The 27998-nt window shown below is 42.9% G+C and overlaps 2 protein-coding genes across 3 annotated transcripts; both read left to right on the top strand.

Moving 5' to 3' along the window:
- Positions 1-12444: 12444 nt before the first annotated feature.
- On the top strand, positions 12445-13224 carry olig4 (oligodendrocyte transcription factor 4). Its single transcript, XM_028396028.1, has one exon. It carries the CDS (start codon positions 12445-12447, stop codon positions 13222-13224), a length of 780 nt encoding a protein of 259 aa, XP_028251829.1.
- A 3488-nt stretch (positions 13225-16712) lies between these two features.
- bsdc1 (BSD domain containing 1) lies at positions 16713-21550 on the top strand. Of its 2 annotated transcripts, none has more exons than XM_028396301.1 (11): positions 16713-16793; positions 17364-17418; positions 17711-17827; positions 17917-18084; positions 18272-18326; positions 18674-18789; positions 18892-18960; positions 19147-19231; positions 19316-19795; positions 19947-20050; positions 20127-21550. In XM_028396301.1, exons 1-11 carry the CDS (start codon positions 16783-16785, stop codon positions 20154-20156), a joined length of 1290 nt encoding a protein of 429 aa, XP_028252102.1. In that variant the 5' UTR covers positions 16713-16782; the 3' UTR covers positions 20157-21550. The 2 variants fall into 2 exon arrangements, with proteins under 2 accessions (XP_028252102.1, XP_028252101.1); XM_028396300.1 differs by having other exon boundaries at positions 20124-21545.
- The last annotated feature ends 6448 nt before the right edge of the window (positions 21551-27998 follow it).

The raw sequence follows: 27998 nt of genomic DNA, 5'->3' as shown, positions 1-27998 counted from the left end.
TTGTTGTTTCACATCTCACACAGCAGTGATCATGACATCCTTGTTAGCTGCAGGCTTTTGTAATTTAGCATGAAAGGTGGTTAAAAAAGGGGAAGGACAATGTTAACACAACCATAAGCCCCCTCAAGCTCTTCCTCTCCTCCTCCTCCTCTTCATCTCTTTAATTCATAGGATAAACTGGCAGCAGAATTAAATTACTTTTCAGAGACTGAGGGGAGGAAGAAGAGGAGGAGGCGGGGTGGGGAAGAAGAGAACAAGGCTTCCTGTGCCCCAGGATATCGCTGCTGTCTCCTTTCCCCAAAGTTGAGAAGCTTTAGAGAGGTAGATTTAGAGAGAAATGGGAGGCGGTAATATGACAATTTACCTGCCAAATATGATTCCATAATCCGCTTCTGCTCTATCCAGGAGGAATGGGACAGTTTGTCAGAGATGTGCTGTCTGTAATGGTCACATTAAGACTGGGAGATTGTATTTTGATATTTGAGTGGAAGGAAAATTAAACTTGTTGAAATAGTTGAAGATCTTGACGTCCTTTCTGAAGGACTTTGTGAAACCTCATGTGTTCCCAGTGTGTCTTACATAAATAAAAGTGACTGAAAGTTTGACTGAAACTGTGTAACACTCGCACTGTGAGGCGGGACAAACAGCCCCGAGGAAGTTAGGTTGTTTACGCAGAACTTTCTAACTGGTGTTCTTTAATCAGAAATGCAAGTGATTAGCACCTGAAAAGCCTGCTGGGTGCCTGTGAGTGCACAAACAGAAGGTTCAGTCTTTCAGGGTTTATCAGCATTTCTCTAACATATGCATAAAGGAGGCAGCCAGGCAGGCTGAGCGTCCACAGCTCTTCCCTGCTGGCAGCGCGGTTCATAGTGCTGCTGATTTCCTTGTGCCCGCAGGTCTCCCTAAGGAGCAGTTTTTTTGCTGCTTGCCCTCGCTGTCTGCATTAACTCTCATGAATGATTGAGAAGGCACGTGTCAGGGCTACTTCTCCAAACACACTGGTGCTATAAAATATAAAAAAGGCACATATAAGCTGTATGAATATGAGAAGAAGAGGGTAACATGCAAAACGTGTACAAACAGAAATGAGGAAGAATCCACTGTATCTCAGCATCTTCTCCTATAAATAACCATGTGATTCTTCAATTGAATTCAACAACAAGAACGCTAAATGCACACAGTTTGCATTAGTGTTTTGTTTTAAAACAATTACAAAACCTGCCAGGATTAAGTGTAAGTACCCCTGCTTCAGTCTCCCTAATAACATAACACCTACTGGAAAAATTTAGCCTCAGGATATTATTTAAACTGTCTTTCATCATACCTGCACACCTTCTGCTTGGATAGGCCCAGCTAAGGTGCTGAGTTCAAGGCCTACCAAGGATGCCTGATAATCCCTGTGGGAGGACAAGGGGGTGGGTGGGTACTTTCTTCAAAGGCAGGCCTGTCAGACATCCTCATCCACAGTGCTCTTATGTAACTGTGTGCCTGCCTCTCAACTTGACAACCAAATGTGCCTCATCAGCTGTCTTCACTGCATTATTCATGGTGAGAGTGGAAATGAGTGACTCGCACATACTCCATCTATCTTGAATGAATGTCTTAGCCTTTGGCGGAGCACGGAGAGGTCTTTGCTGTGTCTGACTATGTGTGTGCGTGTGGCCAAACCAAAAAGTACAATTTACCACAGCTAATAGAGAAAAGCAGTCATAAATATTATAAATGTTATACTGTTACTGTTACAAAATAACATCTGCACAAACAGAATAATTTCATTAAGATTTAACATATTAAATGAAAAAAAGAATTTGTTTTCACCTTCTCTCTTGTAACACAATACAGTGATGTTGACTGCTGCTTCCTGCATATGATTTTATGTGCAGCCACTAGGGGGCGTATTAATTCATTAAAACCTGCAATTGCAACCTCTTACAGTGCAAAAGTCCATTTTAAATTTTGGGATAAACATTTTGTCCTCAAATTGTAATAGATGGTATATTTTTGTTCTTTCATTATCATATGCTGATGGAATAAAACAGATATAAAATGATTTTTATTTTTTTAGAAAACATATTTAGCCCTGAGATAGACTGGCCTCAGAGCCTGAAGTCACACAGACTGTGGTGCATCTGAAAATCATACAACAAAATATAGATTATTTCTTTACTTTGGAGATTCATGTATGAGATACAGTATGTGATTTTAAAATGACTTCTGTGCCTGCCTGAACCACCAGGGTCAGGAACATCAATATATTGATATGATATACTGGAGAATTCTGGGTAAGGTTAGGTGCAAGTGTGCATTCTCTTTCCTCTGTAAACTGTAGGGACACACACATAGAGTTTGGTATTGTCCTATAGCCTCAACCTGTGGAACAGAGCACTGATGTCCACATAGCTTCTGATATTGATTGGGGAGATTCTGATCCATTCTCACTCAGTCTTCAGTGAGTGATTTTTAACAAGTGTGCCCTGACAATGCCACTTGAATATTACTCAGTCTTGTGGAAGGGTTCAGGCTCTGGCTTCTAACATGTAATAAGTTATTTATTCCATGAACCAGGAGCTTCAACTCTGCCATTTCTATTGTATGACATAAAGTCTTGTAGATAAAAATACAGGACTTTTCGAAACACTGCAGTCTCACACAGACAGTCAAGTAAGATAGTAAACTCCTAAGTTAATGCATCACCTAACTTCAGGCTGAGAAAGTGACCTGAAGTGTTTCCCTCAGTCTGTTTGTTTTGATCTCATCTCTTTCTCCCCATGCTCCCTGTATGTGACCTTTCCCTCGGCCCCACCCAAAGCCACGTACATTTTCTTTGGGGACAAAACATGTCCCAGAATCCCGCTGACACTGTGGCAGTGGTCCGGTCCCCGGGCCGCGCCACACTGAGCCCCCCGTCGGGGGAGCACGTCCTGAAGGCTGCAGCATCAAAGAGATCCTGGGTCAGGGGGCCGAGTAGAACCTGGTTTAACCCTCCCGTGCCCTTTGCATCACAATGTCTGGATACGTTCCCACTCTTTAGCCCTCACTTTCCCCGTGATATGCGTATATCAATGATACAACCCCCCCCCCTCCTCTTAACAACCTCATGTGTCCCTCCTTCAACTGCCTCACACACAGATCACACTAAATCTGTCTTAACTTAAGAATCTGACCTTGATAAAAAGAAAATGCTGAGACACTTAATGTGGACAACAGTCACTGCAGGAACTAAATCACTTTACTGCGATTAAATAATCCATATTAATCTTCCTGTAGTTGTCTTTTATTACTCTAAAAACTAAATATGTTGTCTTTATCCTTCAGTGTTTTCTGATCATTGATTTGACATTTTCATTTTTAAGATTTGTGTCCACATCAAACAAAGCAAATCAACAAATTAAAAGAGTGAAAGAGATTATTGCCCACAGTAAAGTTATTTTGTCAAGCATTCCTCACACTCCATGACATTTCAGATTGGTGGAAGTAGATGGCCCAAACTTTGTCTGGGTTGCGCTGACGGTCCCACCAACTACATTACACCATCCATAAAGACATCAATTCATCCCAAATCCCTTTATCGCACAGTCATTTCCACTGAGATGGTGATTATCCATGCCAAGCGAGACACATTATGCAACGCAGTAATAGACTTGCCATTCAAAGTTAATGGGATTATATTTCAGTCTGCACTGCTCTGACATGTCTATAAACAGGATTTTGCTGAAGGGAAAACTTTTCTGCAATGACACTGCATTCAAGATGTGTTGTTAATATATTTATAGGTGTTTGACTTGCTGGCTCCCTGTGTTTAATTGGAAACTAAAAGGTATGTATGTAGCTTGCACTGAAAAATCAGGCATTCCTTCAGTTTAACATAGAATTATCATGAGTTTACTTTTCAGTGGTTGAGCAGAAGGCAGTTGTTTCAAAAAAGACTTGGTTAACTTGAATAGAAGGAGGAGAAGTGGAGGGCAAAGGGCACAAACTTACAAGAGTTTCCTCTTTCTCTGATGCCCAATAAAATTGTGAAAGGGCTAAAAGTGAATAGCAGGGATGGGGTCACTGAGAGCCACAATAGTAACCGAGGAGAGAGGAAATCTAATCAGCTTGGAGATGCTAATTTTATGGAGCACCAATTAAGGAGAGTTTTTTATGACACTTTTTTGAGAAAACAAAACAGCAGAGCTGTCCCTGCCTAGTCAGGGGGCCCCTGTAGTTGAGTGGCCCTCTGGACCAGTAAACTGCCCCCCCCCTCCCCTCCCTCTCTGCCTCAGCAGCATTGAGGCCAGTCTCTAATGGGATGGCACCTCCTTTATGCCTGCCCTCGCCCACATTGGGGAAATGAGGCAGTGTCTGTTTGTTGTTCTGCAGGGCAGTGTGTCCCGTTTATCACTGTCACATCACAGAAACACACAGAAAGAGGAGGACTGAGGGGGGCTCTGCTGTCCAATCTGTCCTGCTTTGGGCTTTACGACCACGGCCCCACGTGGCGTGTACCCCACCCTGGTCCCATACATCTCCATCTCTGCCTTTCGGGCATCGACGGCTTTTGTATCTGCTCTCTCCGGCTGCCAAGATATGTGTCTGCGCTGCTAACGGGGGCCTGGGTAGAGCTCCTAACTAGACAATGACAGGAGATCCAAGACGGCCAATATTTAACCAGCAAGCAGCCCACTCACGCCCCTGCCTGGCCCCATAGCCCCCTGTGCCTTTGTGGGCTCAGGGTTAATCTTTTAAAGGCCGGAGCTGGGGCGCACCCCCTCCTGCCCACTGTCCCCCAAATATACTGCCACACAGTCACTAGAGCTGTACTTTTATGGGACCTTTTGTTTAAGTGCTGCGTACTTTTGAGTTCACAGAGCATCAATAATCTCTGATCCTTAAATCTTTTTAGGAATTAACACATCATGAATAATAGATTACGTTGGAAAATTAAGAAGAGAGAAAACTTAAGAGGATACTTTGTATTATTCAGTGCTTCTGTTCAGTAAACATAAATAAAATCATTAATTAATTGCTGCTGATTAAAGATGTACTGTGTAACAGATTATGAAACTTAGCATAGCCTAGTTTGTTGTCTGAAAACGGCAGATTCAAAACCAACTACGGCTGTAACAGGTGGGCAGTTATGGGATAGCCTGCAGTGCTCTTTTCATTTTCCTTTATATTTATGTGTCTTTCCATTCCTTTTTCTTCCCTCCTCCTCTTCCTCCCAAGTTTCCATCTTCATGCACATGGGAGAAATGCAGCAGTTGCTTCTCTCTCTTTAATTGCTCCTTCTCTGTATCGAGTATTTACGGGCCCTCGTAAACATGTATTGATATTTAATGCTGCGCTCAGCAGGGCAAGGTCTTTTGGGCCAAACTTAGAGGCCTGTGCCTCTCTGAGACAGGAAAAGTGAGACAAAGAGTGATAATAATAACAAAGGTGCTATAAACCTACACTCAGCCCTCATGCCGCTGAGAGGCAATGCAGCCATATGACAGTGACCTGGTGAGGACTTGTTGTTGTTAGGTGTGAGAAGAGAAATCTCAGGGTGCACCTTCACCTTCACTAAAAACATATGGAGTCATAAAGCTGCAAGGAAAAACTGTAATATATTTACATATATAATATGTTACGAGAAGGTCACCGAGCCTGCTGCTGCTGAGTTTTCATGTTTTCCTAACACTATTTCCCTTCATGAGAAGCACTTTGGTAAATTAACTAGGTCCTGCACGGGTGTAAAACCAATAATAAATTCACAACATTTCACATTACTATAAAGCTGTAAAATCACCAAACCACAGTCCAACACTTAAAAAAGGAAATTAAGGATAATTATGGTAATTATATTGCAAAACTGTGTGCCTGTGTAAGTGCTTTGCGCTACAAAGGGCTTTTAATAACAGAAAAAACAACTACCAAACAACAACACAATTACAAGTTTAAATTTAAAAAGTTCTAAACATACAGCAACAAAATCTCTAAAAAAGTTTTAAACTCAAAATTACTTTGGTTCATACTGGGTGTGAAGAGATCCCCTTTAGTTATACAGTTTATGAGTAAAGGTGGACAAAGCCACAGCGAATTATTCAACAGTTAGTCTTATATCATCATGCAGGATGTATTGCTTGTCATTTTTCAGCTACAGTGGGGGCGTACTACTGTAAAAGGGCAATCAACCATTTACTGCTTTAATACAGACAGATACAGTAATTCTTCTTGTATGTATGACCTAAAACACTATACATCTAGCAAAAGTGTTCTAATGTATTAAACATAATGTTATAAGAACATTCATCTGTCTCATGAGTTCCTGCAGATTATTTTTAGTAAATATTTAAACTGCATTATCCCACTTTACATTTACAGCCATAAAGCAAAACCATTTTTGGATTAATGTTTACGAAATCCAGGCGTGTATAGGACGCTTTATAACTGATATAGCTCCTTCTATGCAGTCAAGGTTTACAGTTTTATTGTGTTCAATCCTTGATAAGTAAAACTTTGCCTTGAACAGATGTACAGAAATGTTAAGATGCTGATCAGAGTGTGAAAGATCTTCACAGAGTGACAGCAGCATGACACCACTCTGTGGTCCCCCTTCACCCCTCTTAAACAACAGGAGATTTATAAAGCGCAGGGTCATGGCCTGGTGTTTGCCAGCAAAGAAGAGAAGAACAACGCGGCTACGCTGTGTTTGTGCTTCATGTTGTGTGTCACTGTGTGTATGTTTTTTTCACACATCAGGCCCTGCAAGAGAAAGTGTCCATGTTTTAACCATGTTGGACACAGGAGCAGATCTCCTCATCAGTATTCAGATCCAGCCATATGTGAATTAAGGTTTAATGTGCGCCTGTAATCGCCCACCTGAGCCCCTGGGGTGGCTCATAAAGGGAGTGTGTGTGTGTGTGTGTGTGCATGGCCAAGAAAAGATGGAATAAGCATGGGGTAAAGAGAGCAAGTGAGAGAAACAGGAATGATGATGTGATCAAAATGACAGGCAGGATTTAAAGTTGTGCACAAGTATCTAGAGCCTAATGTCCAGACAAGGCGTGTGCCCATTGACCTAAATTGCAGTTATTCATTTGACTACATCAAACTAAAAACCAAAGAAGTCAATTGTGTGTTACTAACTAGTCTGATGCCTTCAAAAGGGCAATACTTAAACAGCAGACATGCTTGATTCATCGGGTCTACGGAGGCTGTATAGAAACCAAACACACGTGGGCGCACACACACTCACACACACCATTGATCAGCTCGTCAATCACTGGCCAATGAGGATAGCCAGTGGCCACCAACACTCAGGTTATTGTGTACGGTGACCCTGGGGTCAGCGGTAAGTAGCTGAGGACTGAAGCCCACACAAAAGGACAGCATCATGTACTCTTCACATACAGTGGCGTTGCCGCCGGCATCCTTATGAATAGACACATGGCAGGCCTATCCACAGATGGGACGGGGACGAAGGGGGGTTGAGTGTGTGTGTGTTGCCGTGGTGAGGGAGCACAAGCGGAGGTAACAGACTGAAACAATGGTGCTGATGAAAGGCAAGAGTCGTGCCTGGGCTTTTGGGAGGAAGATTATTGGGTGAGCAGGTCCCCTGTTTTATCAGACTAGATGACGCAGAGACGAGGGGGGATGGAGGAGATGGGGAGGGGACACAGTGGCAGAAGTCTGCAGATCGCCAACACAAAGCACCACTATGCACCAGTGAGCAGCCAACTGTTCAAAAGTGTGACCAACACAATGCCAAACAGATACACTTTGTGTGCAAGTGTGTGCATCTGTATAGACCTGTCGGCATGTGTGATCTTTAGATTGATTGAAATGACCCAATCTACAACTTATCCTCATTCATCCTTAAATAAAACTACAATGTTTTTGTCACTACATCAACTTTTCCTCACATTAGAGAGAAAAAAAGTGTTCTATCCATCTATCAGGGCAGAATAATTTTGTTATGGCTGCACAGGTTTAGGTTTAAAATTGCTGAGGTTATTATTCAGAAATCTCAGTTTCCATTGTAAATATTATTAGAGATTACTGTTAGGAGCATGTGATTTGGTTAAGAGAGACGATTTTCTTCACAGTTACTGTTGCTCGTCCAGATGTTATTTTTAGATCCATTAGCAGGACAAATTAAATTCTCCATTTGCTTTCAAAGCAGGTAAAGTTTATTTTATCAGTATATAGTTGGGGCCTTTTAACACAGCACACTCTTTGATGCTGAATGGGGAGAAAGAAACACCCACACCATTTGTATCATAAGCAGTTCTCACACTATCCATAATAGCAAACACTCATCAGTTTTATAGCATATGGATTTTTTTGTACTGGGCAGCTGTCAGGATAAAGTACATTTAGTGTCAGCCCCACTGACTCAGACGTTTACATGTACAGCTTGTCTTATTAATAATTTGGAGCTGCAGTGAGAATGTCTACAGATACAGAAAGAAAAAAAAGGCTACTGAACTTTGCTAGTGTAGGCTTTAAAAGTTTGTTACATCATTTCACATTAAGAAGTGAATCTTCTTCATTTGATGGTGACAGGTCTCGGGAGGCCACCATCATTTGGGTCCTAGCAACCTGAAGGCCAACATCTGGACCTGGTCCCCGCACCTCCTGATGAAGGTCTGCTTAGCAATCGGTTCTGCTTTCACTCTCTCCCCCCTTCGCCTGTCTGTCCACCCTCGGTGTCCCCCCGGGGTAATTGTGGGGTAATTTATGAAGTTGTATCAGCATGGAGCAAGCCAGTGTATGGGACAGCCTGCTGACCAAGCTCCATTCAACTACAGAGGACAGGGCCTGGACTCCTTTTATCCTACCCATAATCAGCATCTCTCCCTGGGCCTGAATCCCCCTCCTGACTCTCCTCGCCCTGCAGCCATCCACAGCATGCAATCCTCCATGGCCGCTTAAAGATGAAGGGGAAAGTTATTGGACTCTTTAGTGACTCATAAACATCCTAGGGGATTTTCATAGTGGCTTTGTGTCTTTTTGTCGTGATCGAGATAATGCAATTGTTTCAGGCAGTGTAAATGAATAAATCACTGAGCAGTTTGTCCCAGTGGTGAGAGATAACAAAGGGCAGCACTCCCTGTTCTCAGAAACACTTGTCGTCCTGTTCAGGCAGTTTGCAAAACACTTTTATATCTCTCTCCAAAGACACTGGGAACACAGAGGGAAATATTTAGATCGATAGATAAAGCAGACCAATTCCGCATATCAGCTCCTGCTGAACACTTGTCCTGCGATGATCTCAGAGCTTTGATATGCAGGCAACACAGAGCAAATGTAGGTAACTGTGTGTCCTCCACAGGGTTGGCTCTCAAGCCCAGATTAAAGCCCAGTGTGTGTGTATACAGAAGATCTTGCCACTAATCCTGTTAAACAATGACCAGTAGAGAGTAAAGCTAGCCTTACGGTACACAGCACAGGTTTGCTTTCCAGCTTAGCACTTTATTGAGCCATGATAGGCTCTAATCTCGCCTGATCCTCTGTCACTACAAGCATATGCCTGTGATAATGCCCTAATTTTCTGGTCACCTGAGCACTTTCATTGGAGTGCACCCTGTGAGGCAGCAGAAAGGGGGTCTCTAAATACTAAAACAAGCTCTGTCACTGAGTTCAGAATTGGATGAAGGGCCCTGAAGGTAGCAACCAGAGAAGAAAGTCAAACACTCTAATACAGGGTTAAAAATTGAAGGATTATGTGGAAACATGGAGGGTGGCTACGCTTTCATTTGTAAAATTCAAAGCTCTGAGATCCTTGTGTCTCTCTGTGTGGCCCGTTGCCTCTGTAAACACATGAATAAGAATAAGAATGAGGGAGAGAATGGGATCTAGCCGGCTCATGCATATAATAATGGAGTGAGAGAGGGACTGATTACACTCCATCATTCAGCTAGAGTACTACACATTGATCCTGGCCTTAGCGATTGAACTAATACACAGCTACTGCTCCCGTGATGTGATATCCACACTTATTTGATCTGAAGTTACAGTCTTGCTAATCTAACTACAGCTCATAACTAGCTTGGCACATTTTCCTTAATTTATAGACAATTTATTTAAACTACTAACAACACATAATGGATTGTCCCCTACTCTTTGGAGTGTGTAGAACTCAATGTGGCACACAACCAGCTGTTAAAAGGTCTGAAAGACGGGAAAAGAATGAAATCCGTACCATTGTGTCCAACACTGTTAATTAGGACCTGACCCAATTAGCAGTGGAGTGTCCAGCAGCCATATTGGCTGTGAGCCTAACGATGAGGAAATCCATATGCTCCAAATAAATGGCCCATGTTGGCTCTCAAAGTTCCCCCAATTATAATATCAGTGAATATTGGCTGAGCCAAAGCACCCTGTGGGGCTGCAGTGGGGGGTCCTGGGGGAACCTCTTGATTCCCACCCCTAACTTTCGATCCATACATGTTTCAGACTGAGGAGAAGTTCTTACTTAGAGATCACACGCACATATACACACACAGCAACATGCAAATCAGCCACAACACAAGAATGTTTGTATTTCTACACTTTGAAATGTGAGGAGTGATTTCATGCATCATGAAGTGTCAGTATTTCCTTTACATGTCTGTTTGGGAAAAAAATATTTGATTCAAACAAAGAGTATTAGAGTGCAAATTTAAATAAGGTGGAAAAAAGGGAGTTGATGCTAATTATTATTTGCCTTATGTGGACTTTGTCAAAAAGGGCACAATTAACAGAAATGCATCTTAAGAAAGAGAAACTGGATTTTTCTAAACTTTTAGTACATATGTAGGTATTTAAAAAACAAATGCAGGATGAACCTATTTTGATGTATTCGTGAATGTTTAATGATGTAAGGGACTGTTTTTGAAAAAACTCATTAAAAAAGAAGAGAATTTGTTCTGTTATGAAAAAGAGTCAACCTTCCTACCCTTTGATAGGTAAAAAATTAATAAAGATACCCAGTTTCTAGAACAATCACAGAGCTGCACAAAGACACCTACGGCCAATGATGGTACTGGCACTGGTAACGCCTGGTAATATAAAACAGGATTCCTACTGTGCACACCACACAGAGAAAAGAACACAGTTTCTCATATGGGCTTAGAGGAACACAACACATGACGTCTGTAAAACTGTCTCTTCTATTTGAACTGAATAAAACATTTTGCAAGACAGTATGCTCCAGATAAGAATAAACGCTATGCCTCAATCCAAGGTCCACAAAAAGCTGTGTTTTTGCAAATCTCTCTTGTTGCTCTGGAGGGTGTTACCCATGAGAACAGTGCTGTTATCTTCTCAATCTGCTGGCCCTCCAGCACCGTCTCACTAACGGCTTTGCTTGACAGAAAAAAAGGCAGGAAATTCCTGAACTGAGTGGTGAAATCCAGCCTCTGAACACCAAGGAGAAGTCAGCCTGATCTATGCAGCACAAGATTAGATCGACAAATACATGTTGGACATTAAATATCAAAGGACCTCTCTGAATCAAAGAAGGAGCTGCATGCAAAGTTCTCTGAAGTATTCCTTGTGTTCCTGGTAGCTGGTAAATAATGAAAAGTATTTAAAAATGAGAAAGTGCCAGCAGCTTTATGGTTAAAATAGATGGGAGACAATGCCTTGCCAACTCGTTTAGTATCTTTTTAACTACCTCCTCCCCTGCTGACGGACCCCCTTCCAGTGATAGTGATCTGATTTCACAGACTGTTTAGGGAGCCAGTCAAATTTATCTGACCCCTTTTGTCTTGAACTCCTAGCTGAATTGTACCTAGTCTGCCATTAATGCTGCCCTTTACATGATAAGCACCCTTATATGGTGCCTCATACCTCTCTCCAAAGTGTCTCATGGATACCGTATGTAAATAAGGCCTTGAAGGCATCATCTATCTGCTGTGCTGGAAGAGGGTAATAAAAACAGTGGCTTGTTGAACTTTTTTAGGGATTCACACTCTCACTTTCTTTTGACAAGGAAAAAGTAAATAAAAACTTTTTTGATCCATTAATTATCACAATCTTTAATAATTACAGTGCTAATATAGTCCTGGTTAACTCTGAGGTGTAAAGCTTAACACGTGTAAACAGCAAAACCCTGTTTTGGTTAATGTGTAGGGGGTTCATCAGTGCCACTGGAGGAGTTAAATGTGGGTGTGGGAAGGTGAAGTGGGGGCTGCAGGAAGGAGGTGTGAGAGGGGGGTGAAAGTGTGTCCCTTCTGCAATTGGTTGTGGCCCTAAGTGTCTCATTATGCAGCTTATTGTTCCTTTGTTGTGTCAGCGGTATATATACACCCCAGTGGGCCCACAGGGTGACAGTTTAGACACACTCGCTCCTGTGGACACGACTGCTCATCAGACTCAACAGCACACACTCTGAGAAAAGTGAGACTGTGGCGATACAGGAAACTGGACAAGAAACTCTCACCTCTCAGTGCTTTATCTTTGGATCATTTTTCAGTTCTTCAGGCTTCAACTGAAATGGATTCCGACGCTGGCTCCACCTGCAGCCGCTCCTCATCCCCAGACCTGGTGGTGGATGACACTGCTGGAAGCTTCTTCTCCAACAAGATGTTCCAGAAATACTGCCAGGAGAACAGAGACAGAGAGAGTGAGGTCGGCCAGAGCAGGATGGAACGCTGCACAGCCGGGGGTAAGACCAAAACCAGATCTGAGCTCAGCAGAGAAGAAGTGCAAGACATGAGGCTTAAAGTCAACAGCCGGGAGAGGAAAAGGATGCACGACCTGAACCAGGCGATGGACGGCCTGAGAGAGGTCATGCCTTATGCTCATGGACCATCAGTCCGCAAGCTGTCGAAAATCTCCACCTTGCTGTTGGCTCGAAACTACATCCTCATGCTGTCCAACTCTTTGGAGGAGATGAAGAAGCTGGTTGGGGATGTTTATGGAGGTAGCGCAGCCATCCAGAGCCGCACCGCTCCCCACCCTACAATTACCCCTGCAGCCACGGCTGCTCACCTCTCCCTGCATCCTCTGGCCCAGTCCCTGCACTCTCTGGTGGGCAGCACACCTTCAACTCTGCAGCATCACTCATCTTCACCTTCTTCAGCCCCAGCTCCACACTCCCCTCCATCAGCCAGCTTCCTGGGTTTTCACGCTCCAGTTCAAGGCCTCCTGAAGGACCCCCTACACCTGACCAGCTCCTACAGGCACTTCCCTGGCATGCCCTGCCCTTGCTCCCTCTGCCAGCCTCTGCCCACCACTACCTCCACATTACACAGCCTCTCTATGAACAAGTGAGCGGTATTCAAACTGAACACTGTTTGGATCAGTACAGTGAACCAAACAGCTCAAAGAAACAAGAACTGATGGCTCTGATGGTGTCAAAACCTTGTACAATACTGTAAATATTTTGTGGGATATAAACTGCTGCTATTTTTTATTAACAGTTTCTTCTTATCTTTGTTTATACAGATATATTCTTAATGCTCTGGGAATTTTATCAGAGTGGCAAAGTCTGTAATTTATGATACCTGTGGTGATGAAACAGAAATGGAACTGATGTGTTCACATGTGCAGGACTTCTATTTTCCTAAATTAAAATTCTGATTTAATAATAACTTCTGTTTTCCTTCTTCCTTTATATTTTCATTGTATTAATTTCTTGACTATAGTAAATTTTTGCACAACATATCAATGTCCGTCAGGTCATAGTTCTTTTAGTCACACAATACCAGACACAATATCAGTGCAGCACAGCAAGGTCTTCAAAAAGTAAACAGAGGCAGTTTCACAGGCTAAGGGAGCAGTGCAAAGATTTAGAAGAGGGTGTCCTTCGCTGCTAACCAGTTTTGGACAGCCTAACCTCCAAAAAGCTAAAGAGGGACAGAAGGGCGAGACAATACAGCAGCACAGAAGCTGAATGTGGTGTTCTTGAGCCAGGGGACCATCCATCTTCACCTCAACAGGGTGTAGGAGATGAAAGGACGACACAGGCGCCAGGAAGGCGCGTCACTTTTGTCTGACGCAGGCGAGGGACATAGCCATGTCCTCAGCTCTAGGCCAGTCATTTGTCACTGTCTCATAAGAACATGGATACTGGCAGACAAAGGGCAAATTTAAAGCAAAGGACATAATGCTGCCTGTCAAGTCAAATAAAAAAAAAAATCTAAAAAAATAATATGATCTTATTTTTGCTCATCACACATTTACAAATCCTATTTGCAATAACATTAAATGTCATAAAAATTACTACTCAAAACAAACTATGTACTATGTACACTATACACACATTGATTACCATGAACATGATTTAGTCAAACAACTCCACAATGGCTGGCCTTCACTTAGCAACAAATCAAGCGTGTAAAATACATGCTTATCCTCCCACGGCTGACAGATGAGTTGGCGTTGAGGGGAGAAATGAAGAGATGTAACTCATTCTCACCCACCTCCCTCTTACCCTCCCTCCTCCTCTTGAGACCACTGAATAGGTTGGAACAATAGCCATGCGTGGGACACAAGGGCCGGAGGAGTCCAAGCTCTCGTGCCTGGGACACAGACCCCCTCCATTCAATCTACATTTCATCATGGTAACAAGCGCTGCCGGGCCAAAAGGCCTGACACCCTCGCTCACCACAAAGGCTGTTAGCTCTAATATATGAGGCTATTGACACTGTAAAGAGCCCCTGTCAGTACTAGGGGATTGTCAGCTGTGGGATGTCTCAGTGGGGGGAGGCAGCTGCCAGCCAAACCAAGCGATGGAGCTTCTGTCGTGGGGGCCGGGGCTGCAGCGTCACCTGGTCCCTGGTCCCTTGACACAGAGATCCCGGTCCTCCCACAAGGCCCCCCTTTTATTGGGGCACAGGTGGGAATGGGAAGCAGAACACATTGTGGAGATTAGTGGGGATCGGCCTCCCTTTGCTCTAGGTAGATAATTAGAGACACTGACTTGTGCAAAGCTGGTGTTTTCTGATCGGCGCCAGATGGTGTTAGCCCACAGTGTGGCATCAGCAGTCTGTGAGTGTGGGTGTGATGACTGCGGTGTGTAATGGATATGCTTCTTAAATCATACAATATGGGCATGTCCTCTGTGTACCATTATGGTCAGCCGCTGCTGTCATCACAGTGCTCTTTAGCATAAACTAACCAGCAGTGGCAGCCCTGGTTTTAGTCATAATGTTGTGCACAATTAAACAACGCTACCTTTTAACCAGAGCAAGACACTTTAAAACAAACTATTACAAGTTAAAGTCATCACTCAAAGCAAATGAAATGCGTTCTTCTTCTAAAATCCAAAGACATTACTTTCAGTTGAGCCAGGAAATATTTGCAAAATAATAAAGAAAATTAACAGATAAATGCTGTGAGGTAGAACATTAAAGCAGCATATAGTGTGCATAATTAAGTAACCCTAAGTACTTGCCATAATTAGATGGAAAAAAACATATAGTTCTTTAGTTATATAGGTGGCCTTAATTGAACTACAGTTCAAACACTACACCACAGACTTTCATCCAAATTACAAACTAAATGCATCAGCAGAAATGACATGTAGGAATTACAAAAAGTCAAAGCCTGAACTCTAACAACACAAAAGAGGTGGTGATGACATTCTCCTTTTATGCATCAAATGTCCGTGCCCATGTTGACAGATGGACTAGTTAACTGCTTCAGATACTGATCAATAGAGGACTGCTTATCCCAACTTGGCTCAGGCCAACCTGCATTGACAAGAGTTAATTAGGGGACTGAAAGGCCCAATTAAATGGACAGAGGGGCTGAATGTGGGAGACATATTAGAGGACATACGCACTCATTGTGCAGCGTCTGGATAGAGAGGAACTTCAATTAGGAGAGAACACACTTCCAAAGGCTTGTTGCTGTGTTCTTTTTCATTTTGTACTCAGTAAAGCCTACAGCTCCCCCCCATCTCTCTTTCCACCCAGAATACTGATGAGGGGAAAGCACAGCTGCTGGGGGTCAACGTGCATATGCAATATGGTGCGCAGACACAGACTCACGTCCACAGATGTACAGAGAAGAGGAGATTGATGAAGAAACTCAGGCGGAAATTGCTAAATGCTGATTAGTCAACATAATGGTGCAGGAAGGAAAGCAGCCAGAATACATTTGTGTGGTTTCATAATGGTTAAATTACTTTTAATTAAAATAAAAACAATTTGCATATGCTTTTTATCACTTAAGTTAGTTGTTTACCCCTCTTTCTTTGATGCACATTTCAAGAGGGCAATTGAGTTTTAAAACAGAATACATCTACTTATACAAACAAAACAACACTATCCATTACACTTTAGCCTTCATAAAGTCACACAGAAATGTGGGACAACTGCTGGAAAATACAAACCACACGCTCAGGTGACACTCACGTGTTTAGGGCTTAAATACCAAGTAAACAGACCACTTAAATATGTGTTACAGTAAGTTCTGTTTTATTATGTATTTATTTCCACTTTGTGCATGTGTGAACATGTGGTGCTGAGCTCCAGCTGTGTTATTTTACCTTCTGAAAGCAGACACGCTGACAGCACCTGCGATGAATCACTGGAAACACGCCGCCAGGTTCCTGCAACCTACTTCCTACTACATTTCCTGTGCCAGTCTTGGTAGTTTTTCGCGTTGCCAGCCTGTTTGGTCCTCTGCAGGCGCCGTAGATGGCTTAGAAATAAGTAAATTATTTTATTAAACAAAGAAAGCAATTCCGAAGACTTTAGTATCTTTGTTAGTATTTGCATTAAAACTGAAAAAGGAAGTCAAATTACATGACGTGTTTTTTTTCTCAAAGCCACGGAGTCCGGGGTTAGAGTTCAGTAATACTGATGATGTCATCGTCTGAAGATGGCTGAAGGGTGAGAGTGAAGTCGCAAATTAGTTTTAGTTTTATCATTTCACGTTATATAGAGCGTTGACATCGTGTTCACATTGTGTTCGTAATTGTGTTGTGTTTCTAATGAGGTGTAGCGTAGGTCGTATTTTAAGACGCTGCGCTGTACAGCCTTCGGAATCAGTTCAGGAAGTGCGTTTGTTTACCAAAACACAGCCTGGCTAGCGTTAGCCTAGCATGATTAGCTACAGTGGAGAGCTGTTGAAGTTAAACAGCGACAACCGGCAGGCTTTTAACACGTTTACACATAGCATGTGTGTTCAGCGAATACACATCTCACTCCAGGATTACATTAACGAATGATCTTTCTCTGTTAGCCTACGTTAGCTAACTCGTCAGCTAGCTTAGCTGTATGTGTTAGCTAGAAACCTTGAGAATGTCAACAGCTGACAGTCAGCAAATCTCGCTAAGCTGACACGTCCTTTCGAGAAATTGTTTAATGCACAGTCATGGTGTTGCGTTAGTGTTGTTATTTTCTGTGGTGTTGTGTTTTTCTGATTTTAGTTCAATTTATTTTTAATGTCTGTGGTTACAGAGAAGGCTGGTGGGGAGGCTGGTTTCAGCAGAGCATACAGGCCGTCAAAGAAAAGGTAAATCTCTCACCAAATGGCACCCACTTTTTAAGAAATAGCTCCTAGCTCAGGATTACAGTGTTGTTTTTGCTGATTTTATATAGAGGTAGAGCAAATTCAGCTGACAGAAAACATTTACGGCTTTATTTATTTACAGCTTTTTAAGTGGTATAGTTCTTTCAGTTTGTTTCGAGGCAGCATTGATTAGTAACCCTCAATTTTGCCAGTACAACCAGTTATACCACGTTGCTTACTTTTTCCTACAAAAGATTGTAATTTGATGCCTGTTGATTGACTCTCATTCTTACAGTCAACAGAGGCCTTAGAATTCATAAAGCGAGACCTGACTGAGTTCTCCACTGTGGTGCAGCATGACACGGCCTGCTCAATTGTGGCCACAGCCAATGCTGTCAAAAACAAACTTGCAGTAAGTTGCGGCCATTTTATTGCTTTTATTGCTATTTCATCAAAAGCAGACTCAATGTATCCTCAATGCATTTTTGTACTTTGTTCCAGGTGGAAGGTTCCTCAGAGACCACAGAAAAGGTGAAGAAGAGTCTGTCTAGTTTCTTAGGAGTGATAACAGATACGCTTGCTCCACCCCCTGATAAAACCATCGACTGTGACGTAATCACACTGGTGGCAACCCCGGCAGGAACCACAGAGGTTTATGATAGTTCTAAGGTGGGTATTATTTCACATGTCAACCAAACCACAACATTTTCAAAAGAGTAGATGCTGTGCTTTAAAAACAACTATGTGTTTAAGGGCACATTTTAGTCCAGATTTGCTTTTTATGAGTGCATGCCTCTGCACATGATACACATGTGGATTGAAACAAAGCAGAGCTAAGCATGTGTTTCTCCTGCAGGCACGTCTCTACAGTTTACAGGCTGATCCTGCTACATACTGCAATGAACCTGACGGTAAGACAGAATGCAGTGAGCCAGTTGGCTCTCGGGACATTATAATATCAGATGATCATTTATGTTTAGTCCCACTGTGAGTTCCATTAAAATAAAAGACAGTGGCACAGAACATTGGATTATTAATTGCTGCATTACATTTTATGAAGACATAGGTGGCTTTATGTTCTTACAGATAAACTGTTGTAGTTAATAGGTTTGTCTGGTTTTCTATTCTCTTTTGTGTCTTTAACACATTTTTTTATTTGTTGTATTTTTGGAACATCCTTTATGTGTGCAAGCAGATGCACGTTGAAATCAGGAGGTTTAATTGTGCTTTGTAAGAATTTGTTTTTATTTTTCTCTAGGTCCCCCAGAGCAGTTTGACAGCTGGTTGTCCGTTTTCAGTCTGGAAGATAAGAAAGGAGAAATCTCAGAGCTTTTGGTCAACAGTCCCTCAATACGAGCTCTTTACACTAAAATGGTACGAGCTGTTGCTGTTGTCAGAACTTAATAGTTGTGAACTCAGATTCTTGTTTTGCTTTAAAATAATGAACCAGATAAGAACAATTTATTTTTTGCACAGGTTCCAGCAGCTGTAGCTCATTCGGAATTCTGGCAGAGGTATTTCTACAAAGTCTTCCAGCTGGATCAGGTATGTATGGAGTTTATATGATTAATTCTTAAGTGTTGGATCTTCTCAGCCAATTATATTTGTTCAAGATATTATCTCTGGTTCCACCTGCTGGCCAGTTTTAGACTTACCTTAGATTTTGTGGTTAACAAGGCTTAGTAAACTAATGTACCATAACAAGACCCTCTCTTTAACTGTGGCATGTAGGAGGAGGCAAGGAGAGTGGCGCTGAAGCAGAGGGCTGAGCAGAGTACTCACACAGAAAGCCTGGGCTGGGAGGAAGAGGAGGAGGGTATGCAATGCAAAAATCTGCCTGCCTTTTTATGCCTTTTTCTTTGACACCTCTCACATACTGTCTCTGTGCTGTTACTGTCAGATGACTTCCTCGGTGCCACATCATCTCAACTTAACTTCACACCACCACTGGACAGCAGCTCAACACTGCCCAGCTCTTCAACAGGTCCCACAGAAGCATCTCTGCTTAGCCCCATCCTGTCTCCAAGCGAAGAACGCGATGGTACTCTTTCAGTTAGCAGCGACAGCATCAGCCTGCCAACGCAGGTAGAAGTGCGGCCAGAGCCTGTTGCCGCAGAGCTGGCCAAGAAACTGACAGAAGCTAGCTTGGAGGATATTGTAGACAAGGCACAAGATGGGCAAAGGCTTGGAAAGAGTGACTTGTCTCCTGAAGCTCAAACAGAAGCTGTCACCCAGCCAGAGGTCCCTGTTGATGTAGAGTCAGTGCGAGCCCCAGCCTCTAAACCAGAGAGCGCTAAGGAAGAGGGGCCACAGGATCTGAGAGTGTTTGAGCTCAACTCAGACAGTGGGAAGTCGACGCCCTCTAACAATGGCAAGAAAGGTACAGTGAGAAGAACCTATTAAGGTGGCAGTTACTGTTTATTTAATGTGTAGTAATATGGTCATGAGGTTTTTACTTAATAGGCTTAGAAGAAGCAGCAGAATGAGGGTGGGAGAAAGTTATAAATCATCATGTGTTGTCCTCCTTCCAGGGTCCAGCACTGATGTGAGCGAGGACTGGGAGAAGGACTTCGATCTGGACATGACTGAGGAGGAGGTGCAATTGGCTCTTTCTAAAATAGAAGCTTCTGGAGAGGTGTGTATTATATGAATACATGTTTATTTGTGATGTTGGCAACACTTCACACTTTTTTTTTCTTGTTTCTCAGCAGCTGGATGAAGACTGGGAGAACTGGGACTGAGAGCTACTGTAACACGAACTCTGTTCTCGACAGATGAACCATGCTTATCGTGTTTTAACTCTTTGTCCACACTGTCACCATGTCATGATTGTCAGTAGGGTTTCTCCAGTGGGTTGGGACCATGTTGGTAAACCTGTTGAAAAGAGCAACAGGAAGACCAGGGCAATAACAATTAGACTGCTCCGTCAGCTTAGTGCAGAGAGGCCATTAGCGAGACTAACGTCTCAGGTCTTGGCTATTTCTTGGAGCATCTTCTCACTTAAAGAACTTGTGACACTAGTATAGGACAGGTTGTAATCATTCTGACCCTAAAGCATAAGGACACGAAGCGACAAGTCAGAATGTTAAAGGTTTTGCAACAGCAGCAACTGTTCTTTTTTTTTCTTCTTTATGCCATTAAATATGTCATGTTTGTTGCAATTGTATTTCAGGCTGATGACAAATGTGGGCTGCAAAATAGCCATAAACTGTAAATCCTTCTTGTCGCCGTTCTTAGATGAAGTGATTGTTAAATGACTGATTTGACCTGTTTCCTTTTTTTTCCTTTCTTTATTATGCAAGAGAATCTTCAAAATGAAAAGAATACTTTGGCCTTCTTTCACAGAGCACTTTTCATTTTGGATTCACTCCCAACCCAAGATAAATGGCCTTGTAAAACACACAGTAGTGTGATAATGCTATCCAAATCTTTGTTGCATCAACACAACCAGCGGATGTTATTAGTTTTTCCCCTGTCTTAGTCGCATCATGGGATTCATTTGAATATACCAGTTTGTTGTCTGTCACTTTTAAATGTGTCACATCTTTGAGTTATGTCTTATTCAGGTCGAGGGAATTTGCTTATTAAGAGAAAAGTCACCTTTGACTCAATAAAGAGAGTTTCGGTGTCAGGATATCTTGAATTTGAGGGTAGCATTTTTATTGTTTACTTGTATCGGAGAAAATCTGTGATTTAAGTTTCTCTGTCTGCCCATGTTTGGAACAAAAAAAGCTCAGTAGGCAGTGTGCCAAGTTGACCGAGGAGCAATGTGAGCATGTTCCATGCTTTTCTGATTTCCTTTTCCATCATCTGTAATGTTAACTGAGAAAAAAGCCTAGAAGTGTACTATTTATACTAAAAGAAATGCTTAATTATTGTATTATGTGCTTTGAATTGCATGTCTGTGCAATAACATTATGCCGAACATTGTGCAGAATGTTATTGTTTTTGTGTTCTGACGATGTGTTGCATGTCTATGATTCTCAGCTGTGTATTCCCTTCAGATTCACACGTTGGACTAATCAAAGCTGTTCTACACATATCTGTATTCAGAGCTGTCGTTCTTTTTGTAAGTCAAGTATTTCACTATATTTTTCAAATGATCACTGTCATTAAAGGATTCATGGCTAGTGGGCATTGTGTCTTACATTCCATTGTAAACAAGAAAAAACACGTCTAAAAAAATCCTCTTGGAATGTTTAATGTAATGAGTTGCTCTTCCACCAGAGGGCACTGTCGATCCATTGTGACAGCCCCCAGTCACAACCTGCCACTCCTTTTCTTTCAGCTGCAGCATCGATCTCACAGACAAGGATTAGCCACACGTTTCTCCACACACACACACTAGTGTTCATCATCTGTTGCTATCCTATTTCCATTTTTGTGATTTCCTTCTGGTTTCCAGTCACTTCATTTGCCCTTACTGGATGGCCCATGGGGGAAAAAGCATTGAAATGTTAAAGGGAGGTTATGTGGTGGCATCAGCAGGGCTAATGTAGGTCACAACGGAGGGACACCTGTACAGCGTGCCGCCTCTGCAACATGGAGGCTGCCTGTAAAGATGGCTACTGTCTGCATGCGTCTGTCTGGATTTTTTCCCCCATTGACAGAATAATGAGTGTGTGTGTGGTGGGCGTGGTTGGTGGGGGTGGGGGTCTGCTGATGATGAATCAAGGAAAGGGATGCATGACCATCAGTCTTTTGTACCAATGTCAACACTGATGCAGCATCATGTAAATTTCTCTTTAATGGCTGATCTGGTAAATCATCACAAAGACAATGTTCACCTGTATATTTGTTCATTTCTTACACAGGTATTTTATTCTGACTCACACACCGAGCGGTAATGGCTTGTGCATACGCTGCCCTAACTGGACCCCAAAAAACACAGACACCATATACATTACATTCTTTCTTACTCTGTTCCCACTCGGAGGCCTTAGTCAGCAGAAAGGTTGTAAAGGAATTTCCTGTTGAAGCCCACCGCTCCCTGTGCCTGGCCGCATGTGAGTGTGTGCTTTACATTACCACCGACTCGCACCAATGTCATGCACAGATCATTTCAGCTCAGACAGACAATGTAGGGGAGTGTATGCCAATCAGACTGGTGAGAGAAATACTTCCCTCCAGAGGACTGCTGCTGCGCCCCCCGCTTCCCCTCCTCACCCATCCTTGACCAAAGTCTTCCTGCTTCCCTTTCTGCCTTTCTGCCTTTCTCACTCACTCTCCAACACATACTGTCATAATTGCAAACCAAGTCTCAGAGACACCTCTCTCTCTCAAGCACACACACACACACCAATGCACTGAAAGAGTCAGGATGAGGTCATTGTCTTGAGAGCGAGTATTATTCTCGACACCCTAAAGGGAGAAACCCTGTAACCCCTCTGCCTTTCAGTGGGCACAAAAGACTCCCTTTGAGGGAGGAGGCAGCTATGGAATGTGTTACCAGGGTTTTCTATAATGACTGGCCTCCAAATGCATTGGGTTGCTTTGTGTGCAAGTGTGTGTGCATCTCTGCATCTTTGCACTTTTATGCAGGGTTTGCATATTTTGTATACAAGTGTGACTTATTCTGTGAGTTACTCTCTGTATTTAATAGGAACTGACATCTCTGTGTGAACTACATGTCCAATACAGTTTCATCCTGCCACAAAGAGAGGAAATGCAGCCACTAGTCAAAGTGTTGATGCAATGCTCAGCTTTGTGGGGGGGGGGGGGGACCTCTAAAGGACTCTTGAGATGCCTCTGGATTTTTCCATGACAAACCATCGCCTTTCCCAATGTTGAGCGGTGGGAACTGGCCACTTTGTTTGTACGAAGCGGTGTCTGGGAGGAATGCAGGGTTTAGTCCGGGAGGAGACGGCAGGGGGATGGGAAGAAGTATGATAACTCCCACTCCATTCAGATTTATGGTGAAGACAGAGGGGCTCCTCTGGATTCATGTCAAGGGACTAGTAGATCGCCCGCCCCTCTACTCCGGGCCTGCCAAAGCAAATGTTTAGTCGAACAAACCCCTGGCTATTCTTTACATCCTTCTCTGTCTTTCTCTTCTGTATCTCTCTCACTCTGCCGTTATATGGAAAAGTTAGCAGCGTTTTTTTTCCTGTAAAGCTTCTTTTCTGCTCTCTGTAATGGTATGCAGCTGCCAGCAGTTTGAGTTTTAAATCTTTAAAATTATTTTTTTTACACTTCCATTAATAGTTTGTTGTTTAGAGAAACAATCTCTTCAGCTTTTCTGCACTGATGGTCTGTGTGAAGGCTACCTATGGACACTATGCTAAATATGAAGCTACAGCCAGAAGCCAGTTTGGTTAACATAGCGTGAAGACAGGAGTCAGGTGAGCCTGGGCTGTACAAAGGTAGCAACATTAGAAAAGAAGTTGAAATCTCTCACAGAAGTAAAGGTGTTTTAGAAAATGATTGCAGCATCTTCATTGACTAGTTGAGGGCAGAACAAAAAGTGAGCCAATCCTCACAAACACCCACTTTACAGCAGGTACAAACATGTTTACTGTCTGCTAAAAACACTTTTGGTTTGTATACAACATTCCTGCACACTAAAATTTTTTATAGTTTTTATTTTTTTTGCAGTGAGTGGGTGCTGTCTGCATCACTCGGCCAGCTCACCACTGCTGTTGCTTCACTGTAGGTACATCTTTGTAGGTCTTGATATGTAACCAAATCGTAGAAGTGACATCATTAATTTGTCAAACCCATGCACAAATGTTTCAAGCAAGTCGCGTTCACTTTAACTTTAGCGCCATGGCATCATTCAGTGCTCGGGTCCTAACAAGCTTCAGCCCTCGACTAAACCCTTCATTTTATTCACTTCTCCAATTCTTTCAACAGCTACACCAACCACTCTGAATGTCCTGTTCCTTCCCGTCCCTTCTCCCCTACACCCCCCCCTCTTTTCATTACTGTCCCATTCATTCATTCATTTATTCCCAGTCTCTTCTGTACTGCTCCGGGACACCAATGGACCCATTCATCTTTCTCTTTCTGTCTCTTTCTCTCCCTCCCTCCCTCCCTGGTCTAATCAGAGGGCCACACATTCCCTCATCTCATCTGATGTCTGGTAATTGAAAGTGCAATTATTTTGGTGGAGGAGAGTCGAGGCCAAGACGTGTTTGACTGTCTGCATCCATGCAAATTAGACTGTCAGAATTTCAACGTATTCTCCATTATTCTATGAATAAAAGCCGACACAAGCTACCCTGTTACACAAATCTGCCTCTGGCACAGAAATGAGTTTCTCTGCTTCAGAATATACATTTGCTATATGTAAACATCTCTACCTGAACACTTTTCTTAGAGCACAGTAAGAAGGCTGCATGTTGAGAGGCTACACAGAAGCCTCTCAACATGCAGAAGTGAAAGAGAAGAAACAAGACAAGTCTGTTACACAGCATCCTCAACTAATCCTAATCCTCGCCATGCTGTTGTGTCCAATATTGACCTCAGCACTGAAAGTCATTTCTAGGTCTGGGCTTAACTTTGAAAAAAAAAAAGGTGAAGAGACTGTCTGCTTCCATACTGCTGATGCTGCCTCTGGCCCGCCAAACCTGCTGATCCTGGCGCTGTGGCTGGCGGCCCCTGGAGAGAACTCTCCTCCTCCACTGTCCCAATCCAGGGGATCCGATTGACACTGTGAGAGTGCCATCTGCCCCTCGACAAGATTACACAGTGCACTGGGCCAAGAAATCCTCCAGCACAGCAGATTAAATATGAAATATAGGGCAGGAATAGTTGTGCTGCTGCATGTCTAGATTTACTTGTGCCATGTTGCCCCACCATGTCTGTGAAAAGATTTTTTTTCTTCCAGGTGTGACTGGATTTTTGGATTTGTCATTTTGTTTTTCTGACTCATTCAATATTTTGTGTCACTATGACTGTGTGTGTCAGTGTATCCTTTACCAAATCCTTCTCTCGTCTCCCTTTTTTTTCAAAGTGTAATACCACCTTTGTGCTGTTTATTTACTCAACTTGTTGCCAGCTGATTTACCAAAAATTAAAGCTGCGAGAGAAATGGAGAAAAATAGGGCAAGTCACCAGACAACTGCAAAGACAAACACCGAAAACCGTTACTATAGAAACTGTGGCCTTCTTTCCTTTTCCTCTGGTCCATCGTTTGGAGTCGCACGTTTTAGTATAACAGTGGAAACAAATTAGCACCCCCCACCCCCCTGTGTTCTGCAATCCTTGTTTCAAAGTTATTATATAAGTGCTATCACTGTCAAGACTTCACACAGCTCAGTTGCTTTTGTGATGAAACCCTGTTTATGAATCATTACTGTAGCACAAATTGTGGCTCAAGAGCCATCGTCATCACAAAGATTCCACAACTCAGTTTTGTGTTTCTGCTGCTTGTTGTATGAATGAAAGTCCTCATAAGGCTCTGAATGTGCCTGCAGATGATGGGAGGAGGAGGAGGAGGAGGTGGGTGTCATCTCTTGGCTGTCTCAGAAAAAGCTTTCTTCACTTAGCCTGAAACAATCCAGATCCACACAATCATAACCCTCACAGTCAGAGCTCTACACATGGCTGCGGTTGCAGCAGTGTGTGTGTATGTGTGTTTCATCTGCTCAGACTTTCAATGCCAATGTATTGCATCACACCCACAAAAAGAATAGTTTATCAGGCTTTTTTTTTTTTTTTAATTTGATGACCATGATGTGGTTTGCTCCACAGCTCCACAGTGATGTGGCTCATCTGGTTTTTACATCTTTTTGCTCTCCTTCTCTCCGATTTCAGTTTGTTCTGCATCAGCTTTACTCTCTCTCACACCCCCTCATTCACTTCCTGCTCTCTCCCTCCCCTCCTCTCCCCAACCCACCACCTCTGGTTCATTAGGCCTGGATGCCAAGCTGTTTTCACTGAGTGCCCATTTGGAGATTACTCACCAAGAAATCATGTGGCACAATTGAATTACCAGTGGTTACAGAGGCTGCACTTACTGCTGAAGCATCTGGAGAATGCTCTTTTTAACCAGCCAATTGCAGCCCAAACATCCGTGATCCCAGCACACAAAGAGACCCTTCTCCAGTGCCCTCGTCGCCTCCAAGGCTAATCTGCAAATGCTGTCTTTTTGTCCATTCCTGAAGACGTTCTGTTATGATTCTCAAGTGTTTTTTATATAAGGCTCTCTCCCCCCCTGCTTTCTCTTACTTTTCTTCTCCTGCTTAATAGAACAGGGTGTAGAGGTCATTGAGTGGGTTCCAACCACAACTACAGATGTTTAAGTGGTGACCTGATGGGAGCTCCACTTGACCCTTATGGTAAATGTTAAACATTAATAGCCTCTGCTGTATAAAATGGGTTTGGTTTCTGTAAATAACCTTCATGTAAATATAGTCATTCATTTAAATTATATTAAGGTTTATATTTGACAGTGTGGCCAAACAAACTGACAGGTGGCTGCTGGCTCAGCTCATTTTCCATCGGATAGTTGAGTTGGGCTGTGCTGAGATTGCGACAAAGGCTACGACACTGAGATTTGTAACTCAACAAATGTCAGCAAGTGTCCATCCTAATGTACTGCCATGCTAGCTGAGGCACAGCAATGATTTCATCTAAATGCTCATGTTAACATTCTGACATGCTTTTACAATTTGAGCTGATGATGGATTTGTCAGTACAATCCATCCAGATGGGGGGTATAAATGTACTTGGAAAAGTGTGCTGTATAAAATGGTCCCCATAGGTAAAGTCTATCCTTTTCTTATGAAAAATTAACCAAAGTCAAGAAGATTAATCTTCAGGGACCAGTGCCGAACAGTCTAACAGCTCCATCTGGACCAGTGCAATGTGGCTAATAGAGAGAGAGAGGGAGATGGAGAGGGTCCTGAGCAAGGTCCTGAGACTTTTTATTACCTGGTCATTTCCCTTTTCAAAATGACAAATTTATATTCATAGTGCTGCTACTAAAATAAATACCAAGTCCTTTAAAGGTTAATGAAAGCTCTGGCGCTCTCCCACCACCATCACCACCGCCCGGGCCTACAACTGGCTGCCATGGCAACGCACCCACTGTTGATTTATGCTGCAGATAATTAGGAGCAAAGATGAGAGAGCCCACAGGTGTGAACACAAACACAAACAACGCACACATACACTCACTCATCCGTGCACTCACACACTCTGCTACAAAAACTCATTATCAAGTGGTTTTGCTTCCTAGATTTAATATCCCCTTCAATTTGACAAGTCCAATCATTGTCCTTCATTCTTATTCAGGCTGGCAACTTGGCTGGCTCTCACTGCAGACACACACACACACACGCCTGATGCCTGTCAAGCATAAAGCCACACCTCCATTAGTGTGCACAGCAACAAGCAGCATGTTGTAGAAGGGGGCGGAGTCAGGACACAGAGGTTCTTTTTCCTCTTCATCACCTGGCTGTCTGCAGCCCACTAATCCTGATCGGACCCTCCCTTTACCTCAGGGTCCCACCGAGAGTGTGAAACTAATCCGGCCAAATGGGCTTCATCAAGTGAAATGGAAAGGTAATGATACCTCTGGCACTTTGGGCCCCTAAATATCTCTTTGACTATTTTTCTTCTTTTCCTCCCCTTTACTC

This window comes from Parambassis ranga, chromosome 22 (genome assembly GCF_900634625.1).
Source record: "Parambassis ranga chromosome 22, fParRan2.1, whole genome shotgun sequence".
NCBI lineage: Eukaryota > Metazoa > Chordata > Actinopteri > Ambassidae > Parambassis > Parambassis ranga.
Note: the sequence above shows the minus strand (reverse complement) of the source record. Positions and strands in the feature narration are given on the sequence as shown.

Bases quoted from the DNA above. Each gene is read 5' to 3' on its own strand.
- olig4 (XM_028396028.1), top strand. From the start codon at position 12,445: ATGGATTCCGACGCTGGCTCCACCTGCAGCCGCTCCTCATCCCCAGAC.
- bsdc1 (XM_028396300.1), top strand. The intron at 17,419-17,710 runs GTAAATCTCTCA...TCATTCTTACAG, and splicing joins TACAGGCCGTCAAAGAAAAG to TCAACAGAGGCCTTAGAATT. The intron at 18,085-18,271 runs GTGGGTATTATT...TTTCTCCTGCAG, and splicing joins AGGTTTATGATAGTTCTAAG to GCACGTCTCTACAGTTTACA.